This window comes from Akebia trifoliata, chromosome 16 (assembly GCF_017979445.1).
Source record: "Akebia trifoliata isolate Shusen 1 chromosome 16, ASM1797944v1, whole genome shotgun sequence".
NCBI lineage: Eukaryota > Viridiplantae > Streptophyta > Magnoliopsida > Ranunculales > Lardizabalaceae > Akebia > Akebia trifoliata.
Window position 1 is genome coordinate 1,737,318 of NC_141390.1, and position 8,659 is coordinate 1,745,976.

The 8,659-nt window shown below is 34.9% G+C and overlaps 1 protein-coding gene across 1 annotated transcript; it reads left to right on the top strand.

The window, feature by feature from the left end:
* The first annotated feature begins 1,315 nt into the window (after positions 1-1,315).
* Positions 1,316-5,778, top strand: LOC147382195 (salutaridine reductase-like). The gene is made up of 4 exons (XM_086427054.1): positions 1,316-1,424; positions 1,538-1,796; positions 4,342-4,524; positions 4,616-5,778. Exons 1-4 carry the CDS (start codon positions 1,384-1,386, stop codon positions 5,009-5,011), a joined length of 879 nt encoding a protein of 292 aa, XP_086283180.1. The 5' UTR covers positions 1,316-1,383; the 3' UTR covers positions 5,012-5,778.
* Positions 5,779-8,659: the final 2,881 nt, after the last annotated feature.

Below are 8,659 nucleotides of genomic sequence, written 5' to 3' on the forward strand. Positions count from 1 at the left end.
GATTGATCCAAAACTAATCCAAAAGATCATTAGATCACAAGCCACATATACCAAATAAACAATGATAAATCCCTATAGGTGGCCAACGAGAGGGTTTGTACTCAAGACCTTTCCCTTGTTGGAGGGATAATTTCTCGTATTTTATTGAACAGAGACTCTATCAGATTGGTACATGATTGATCCAGAACTAATCCAAAAGATCATTGGATTGTATCCTCATTGAAATCTGATTCCTTGATCAAAATTCATTAGATCAAGATGGATCAAATTTAGTATCTGTTCCGACCCATATATTGACAAACCTAGATGGGTTGACTCTAAAATAGGACCCCACATTACACCCTGCTTGTTCTTAATGTATCTTTACTCTTGCAAAAAAGAGTTATATTTTTTAATAATAACTTAAATGGGCCTGTGCATTATTGTATACAATAATACAATGTGATCCTCCATGCTCAAGTTTTATATGAGAATGGATCCATACCTTCCTATAGCTATTAAATTAAGGTGGTCAATGGTCTTAAAACCACATGGTCTAAGTTTATATGTTTAATGAGGAAACCTTCTACCTTCTCATGTATTTTAATGAGAATTGAACTTCACCCTCACCTCTAAACATGTTTAAGTCGACTCAACTTGATGGAATTTTGAGGTGGCTTAGTAACAACTCAAAAAGGATTGATTCACCCAATCAAGTTGGAAACTCAGTGAGTTCATGAATTGGTAATTCAACAATTGTATCGTAGACTCCGTCCAGCTATAAATGTAGTATGCTTGCTGTTTTGTTTTCTTGAATCAGTCGAACCCCCAACAGCTCTGTCATCCAACGTTTATGGGAAAGTGACGAACATTGCTTCTATTGAACCGTGTTTGTACGTTGGAGAAATTGGATTAACGAACAAGGGCGACAAAATATGGCTCAGCTAGTTACAATGACAATCTGACACACTTTGATCCATCAATAATTGATCCACCAATCAAAGGGCAACAAATAGATATGATTCTATATTTTAAAAAATTAAAATTTAATTTAATTTATATTTACTGGCTCACATGAATTTCGTCCCAAGTTGATCAACATTACTCAAATGAGTCCATTGCTAACCACATGAAAAGTTGATATGAATCAACTGTCATTATCAAAACAGTAAATTTAAATTTAAGAGTTATATAAGCTTTTTCCATATCTATTGAGTCGACTCAAGAGTCGTCGAGTTGACTCAAAAGAAATCAATTAACTCATAAAGTCAGTTTTTTTTTTTTTGTTGAGTAGTTTTAAAACGTTGAAAGCTACCACAACACTTGGCTTGGTGTTTTCAAAACTTGTATATAAATGGGATCTGTTTCTCAGCTTCTCTCACCAACTTGTTTAGCATTTCTTCAATGGGTTCAAAGGAACTTGACCTTTCTTCCTCCTCAACCAGGTGAAGTGCCATCTCTCTCTCTCTCTCTCTCTCTCTCTCTCTCTCTCTCTCTCTCTCTCTCTCTCTCTCTCTCTCTCCCTCTCTAACATGATGGGTGGGGTGGTGTTGTGTAGATGGTGGTCAAAGGAGACAGTTGCCGTGGTTACTGGAGGAAACAAAGGCATTGGGTTTGCTTTGGTTAAGAGGTTGGCAGAGCTAGGGTTGACCGTCATCCTTACTTGTAGAGATGTGTCGAGGGGCCACAACGCTGTTGACTCACTCAGATCTCGAGGTCTCCACGTGGAATTTTTTCGTCTTGATCTGATGGACTCATCTTCTATCCACGCCTTTGTGTCGTGGTTCCGCGAAGCATATGGAGCGTTGGATGTTCTCGTAAGGATTTTGACCCCATGTGACTCACTAACTCGTACTGACAGTAAATCACCCCCTCTCCAAATTGACGATACCCTTAGAAAGTGCAAGATTAGATTTACCCCCTTCACCTAAAGTCAACGCCGTTTTTTTATTTATTTTATGAACTCTAAGTGAAATTTTTCTTTTTAATTTATAAACACTCTTCCTTGAATTATTAATCAAAATTTGAATAGAATTAAAATTTTCACCATTTATGTTTGATTGCATGGAAAATCAAAATTCATTGATTTCAAAATCCATAAATTTTAAAATCCATGAAAAAATGGAAATGATGAAAATGTTAAATCTATTGTTTGATGCTTCTTTAGAAGAAATAAGAGAGAAAAGAAGAAGAAGATGAGGATGTGACGATGGTGGTGGCGACGTCGACAGAGGTAAGTGAAGAAGAAGAGGGGAGGATATGGTTGCTGCAGCGGAGGTGAGGGAAGAAGAGAGAGAGAGAGAAGGTAACCGACAATAATGACGGCGATGGTGACGACGGTGATAGCGATGGTGGTGGCAATGACAAAGGTGGTGATAGTTACGATGACGATGGTAAGGTTGAGTGTGATGGTAAAGAAGAAGAAGATATTTTAGGAATAAAATATGGGTTGAAAAGGGAAATCCATATTTTGGTGAATTTTTTTATTGAAGTGAAAATGAATTTCCATGGACATATACAATCAATGGACAATTTTCCATGAAAATTGATTTTCCACTTTATTTTCCATGTGTAATCAAACATAAAAAGGGACCTTGATTTTGGGTCAAGGTGGTAAACCTAAACTTGCATTTTGTTAGGGGTAAACCTTATTACACAATTTCACAGGGGATTTACTAATGAGTCAGGATTCGATGATTCGTCAAAAAAACACATGATCTCAATCGTTTAAATACAAAATCCATCAGTTAAGATTTTCCCTCAAGACATGTATCTCTGAGATATGCGTTTTGGAGATAAGTATAAATCTTGACCATTGAAGTTTTTATTGAGATATTTACCTGACAGACTTAATTGTTGCATTTTTATTATAAAAACTCTCTTGGAGTTCTAACAACTCCAAGGGAACCTTATTTTATCCAGTTTATTACTCAACAAACTTTGAAGTGGGGATCCACATCATACAATTAAAATCGATGTCACATGGTTATAAAGCATAAAATTCTAAGAACTTTGAAAAAAAAAATCGAAAAGAAAATTTTCACAATTGAATTTTAGACTTAAATTTGGGCATTTGGTAGTCATCCATTTTCAACACCTTGGATCATGTTTTAAAAAGGGTTTTTCTTTGAATTCTTTTTCTTTTTAATATGATTTTTTCCATGAAATGTAGAAGAACTCTTGTTGGATTACTAATTTGATAATCCATGTCGGCCCAACAATCCTTGATAAGATTTGAAATCTTACCAAACTAGCATGACTCTTTAAGTAGAGGTTTGGTGAGTAACAAACTTGATAAAGGGAGATTCTTTGTTTTTACATACATACGGTAGGGATCATGTGATTTCTCATGAGTCATTCTTCTGAAGTCAAAGGATCTCCAACTTTATTTTATCCTAAAATAAAGGCCACGTTTTGATGAATATTTCTGATTCTCCCTTGGTGTTTCAAAATGATGACATACCACCCTTGACTGGGGTATTCTACACAATACTCATGAAAAATGACCAAAATGGCGTCATCTCCAGCTCTAGTAAAAAAACCTTAGTCCTCAACATCCTTTCTCTCGTTCAACCTTCAAACCTCAAGAACAAAATCTGATCTACTGTAGATATCAAAGATGACAGCTTTTGAGAGAAAAATAAAGGATTTGCGGCAAGAGTGTTGAAAGTGAGGACATTTAAGTTATTTTTTGTTCATCATTCAAAGTAGACCTAGGTCAAGGGAGATATGACATGAGTTTGAAAACCCAGTAGCATCTAAAAAGGAAAAATACTTTGCCAAAGTTTCCTGAGCACAAAACTTGAACAACTTAGGAAAAAAAGACTATTTTTCGCGTTGGATTCTAATTTTAAATTGAGGAGTTCTGAGGCCATCCATTTTCAAACCATTGGATCAAATCCAAATAATTTTGTTCTTTTATTTTTAATTTAAAAAATCTAATGCAGGCCATGAAATTTAGAAGACTAAGATGTTATTTTGCTAATGTGACAATCTATGTAAGAATCCAACAACCCTTAGAAGGGTGGGAGTGCAATTAAGTAAGTCACATTAGCCTAACTCTCTCAAATGTTCAAGAAAACGTAGAGGGACATGGCTTTATCAGTATAAAATATAGTTAGAGTGATTCTTTACCACACCAACTTTTGCTAATGACACCCCAATTCATATGTAAATCACCAAAGTATATCTTGGATGCCATTAGTAAAAGTTGGTGTGGCAATAGAAGCTCTCTAGATTTATTATAGGTTGTGTTTGGTATTACTTTTGTAACTTCTAGGTGCATTTCCCATATCCGGTTGAGTTTTAAGATCAATGTCGAATCTAAACGATTTTTCCTTTTTAATTGAAAATTTTCCTTAGGTGAACAATGCTGCAGTCTCATTTAATGAGATAAACGAGAATTCGGTGGAGCACGCAGAAACCGTTGTCAAAACTAACTTCTATGGATCGAAGCTCCTAACACAATCCCTTCTACCATTGTTTCGTCGATCCAACTCCATAAGTCGAATACTTAACATCAGCTCACGGTTGGGCTTATTAAATGTAAGTTTAACAACATTTTCTTCTATATAGATGGGTAATTTTGATGATAAATTTTGGTTGACTTGTAGAAACATTGGTTTCTTGAATGTAGAAGGTGAGCAACCCAATAGTAAAAGGGATATTGGAAGATGAAGAAAAGCTATCGGAGGAGCGTATTGAGTTTGTAGTGAGTCGGTTCCTTGAAGATGTGAAGATCGGTGTATGGAAAGAGGAAGGGTGGCCGATGGTCTGGACCGATTACTCAGTATCAAAACTTGCACTCAATGCGTATTCAAGACTTCTTGCAAAGCGTTACGAGGGAAATGGTTTAAGTGTGAATTGTTTTTGCCCTGGATTCACTCAAACCTCAATGACTCGTGGCAAAGGCAATCACACAGCCGATACTGCAGCTGATATCGGAGCCATGATAGTCCTGCTTCCACCTGATAAGCTCCCTACTGGAAGATTCTACATTGGCTCTAATCCTTTCTTATATTCTAAATTGTAGAATTATAATCCTTAAGATTGACAATTAATATAATATTAAGATTTGGCTTTCGACTAAATGGAACGGAGAAACACACACACGATCCATTTAAATCCCCCTTAGGAGCCAGGAGATTGTAAGCACCCCGGGATTGGTTGGGTGCTATAAGAGGCCTTGATACCCTTAAAATCCAAAAATCTTGGTTTAATTATCTTAGGAATATGTGACATTCTTGAATGTGGGATCCCAACCCTTAATTCGGAATTCCTACTTAGTGAATTTGAACACCTATTTTATGCTCCAGTTGTCATCAAATATTGTCTTTGTTTCATAGTTTACGCCTCTAATTAGCTACACAACACAAAAAGAATTGGTCCAATTTTGAATATAACCAGCAACGATAAAGTTTTAGTTAAGAGTAATGTCAGTCAATCGTGTGCTATAAGGTTCGTTGAGTGGATCTCACCACTCACTCACTCTTCTTACAATTGCTACAGTACATCTCATCACTTCAATGCCTTGTGCCCAAGACCAATTGTCTAAACTTACGAACACTATCTTGATATGCCTATCTATGAGTTTTTTCTTTCCTTCACTTGGAGCTCAGGGTGAATCAAAACGTATCTCGAATATGATCTCTTTGAGCATATTCGTAGTAATTGTCGTTGTCAATATTTGTATACAAATATCCACTAGTGTGATATTCTCTTTCTTTGTAAACACGTCATTGTCTTGTTCTGCATGATGTTATTGCTCGGGGTGATGTGGTACGTAATAGGGAGTATTGAAGATTTGGAGACTCACCTTGATGAAATTAGAAATCGACTTAAAAATGATGACCTTCAAAATAAAAAGAGTGAGAGTATGATAGATCGATTGAAGTCATTTATTTGTATCTAGTTATAAGTACAACCCTCAAACGATACTCTTCGATATCACATATTGTGCCACTATGTGCATTCTTTCCACACTTTCCACAGTAATTATATCACAAGTTGTTGGTTGTTTTGGACACCATGTGGATCCAACCCATGATTGTCACGTGTTAGGACTCCACTTGGAGTCAAAGTCCTAATAAGATTGAGTTCATATTGTAATAAGATACTGTAATCTTATTTATTATATTTATCTCTATAAATAGTTAAGAAAATGAGACATGAAATACTAAAAGCGCCCTCGATCCGCGGGGTGCGCGGATCTGCTTTTGACTTTCGAGGTTTGAGAGTCGCCACCTAGTTATTACAGTCTAGGAACCGAACATCGACTCTAAACAGATAAGAAAAATTAATCTACAAAAGAAACTAGGTCTGAAGATCATGTTACGGGGTTGGAAGGTGTTAGGCACCAATCCCGCTTGGCAAGTGCTGGTCTCTACTACTTCCCAAAAATGATTACATTGCAAAATAGACCAAAAACAGCAAATAATAATAAAAGAAAGTTACCTTACCGATTACAACGATTCCCTCAGCACCAACGGAGAGTATTCTCGTATGTATTTCCTTGTTATTCGTCCATCACCGGATCTGATTTCTGATCTCCAAGTGGAGGTATCTCCTTCTTAGATCTATGAGTTTTCTGATTTTTTATGAATTTTTAGGTGTTTTGATTTTGGGTGTTTTTTGAGTTAAAGTTGGGGTATGGATATTAGGTAAGGGGTTAAGGCTTCAAAATTAGGGTTTTGGGAAGGTTGAGGAAGCTTCTTGACCTATTTTTTCTAGGATTTTCTCTTGGATACTAAAATAAGTTGTAGAAACCCTTATTTATAGATTTTTTTAAAAACTTTTTAAATAGAGTTAGAGTTAGATTATATTTCTTTTAGATAGTTTTAGAATTTAATTAGAATTCTATTAGGGTTAGGATTTGACTTTGGTCTTATTAAATTGATTAAGGTTTTGACTTAAGTCTCACTTGATTGACTAGAATTTAGGATTTTGACTTAAATTTTACTTAATTGACTAGATTTTAGGATTTTGACTTAAGTCTCATTTGATTGACTTTAATCTAAGATTTTGACTTAAGTCTTACTTGATTAACTTTAATTTTAATTATTATTTCACTTTACATTAATTAATGTTTTAATATTAATTTCAAAATTTTTAATTATTAAAATTGTAAAATTACCATTTTACCCTCAGAGAGGACTTTTTGTGTTTTAAATTTTTCGTAAGGAATTCATTGGGAATATTGATTTGTGTTATTTATGAAATTTTTTGTGCAAAATGATCGTGAACTTTATGAGGGGCATTTTCGTAATTTTGTCAAATTTTATGAAAATTGGCAAAATGGTTTATTTGATTTCGATTTATTGTTTTATGTGTTTGAAAGGATTTTCTAAGCGTAATGTAGGCTCTAGGGATGTTTTGAGATTATGGGTATTTTGGTAATTTGGTCATTTTTTAATGATTTTTACCGTGAAGCTTCTTTTTGTCTGCAAGATGATGATTTATATGTTTTTTGGGTTATATTTTTATAGCGTAGCATGGTTTCTACAGTTTTGTTAGTTTGAGATACCTTATATAAATTTCTGAAACATATCTAATAACAAATAAAGCATTGAAATAATCATTCATCATTGGGAATCGTCGTGATCAGGTTGACGAGTTGATTAGTCATGTGATTGCAAAAATGGGATGTCTACAAATACACAACATAGAATATCAGATTCACTCAATATTGTGTCGTCTCTCTAAGTAGCCAGTTTTATGGGTTTCTATCAAAGACCCTAGGGCTTAAGGAGTAGAAACAGTGACTGTTCTAGAAATATCGACGTGACGGGCATTTGGATTTTCGATCTCTGACGATCGACTCAACGTGACACGAATTTAGGTTTAGATATCTGCTGCGACTAAAAAGTACGCTCCTCAAAAACATATCATTGGTATCAAAACCAAATTTGTTTCCTGCTCCATTGTTCGAATAAAAACATAAATCGACTTTTACTAAATTGATCAAAAACCTAAAATTTCTTTTAACAGAAATTTGGGATTTTTTCTAAATCGATTTTTAAGACAGAAATTTGAGAGTTTTCTTCTCACCCTCGTCGGACACTTAGAATATCCTAGTTTTTTCGATTTCTATTACTTCTTGTTAAAGTTCATAATAATAATAAAAATCAAGGAGGTAGAATCAAAATAACAAAATATAAAACTAAAAAATAATAGTAGATGAGATCTAAAGGAACTCACCCAATCTGTCTCTCCGATCGAAGCTAAGGCGCAGCCATGATTGCTAGTTCACTGTCAAGCTCTCCTACATTCAAGATTTGAACGACTGTGGCTTCATCTAGGGAGAGAGGAAGTGACGATAAGATTGAAGATCTCAAAACCCTTATTTACTAAAGACGAATCAAAACAGATCAAAGAATTGGAGCATGGCACAGCTATGGCTGCTGCATTGCCGTGATGCACTCATCCATGCCGTGAATCTCTCCTCATTTTTTTCCCTCCATTGGTCCCCCTTTCCTCTTGGACTTCATGGATCAAAAATAAAACAAAGAAGAACAACATATTTCTTCTCTGTTTAAATGCATAAATATATCTCAAACATCCTTCTCTGTTTAAGTTCAGTAATAATGAAAAGTTTTTGTTGAAAGTTTCTGAAATAAAAGGATTTAGTTTACTACATTCATATACACCATGTTTTGATGTAATTCTTTTGACACGTTAACAC

Excerpts from the sequence above, each read along its gene's own strand:
- LOC147382195 (XM_086427054.1), top strand. The coding sequence starts at position 1,384 with ATGGGTTCAAAGGAACTTGACCTTTCTTCCTCCTCAACCAG. Across the intron at positions 1,425-1,537 it reads CTTTCTTCCTCCTCAACCAG|ATGGTGGTCAAAGGAGACAG; the intron begins GTGAAGTGCCAT and ends GGTGTTGTGTAG. Across the intron at positions 1,797-4,341 it reads ATGGAGCGTTGGATGTTCTC|GTGAACAATGCTGCAGTCTC; the intron begins GTAAGGATTTTG and ends AATTTTCCTTAG.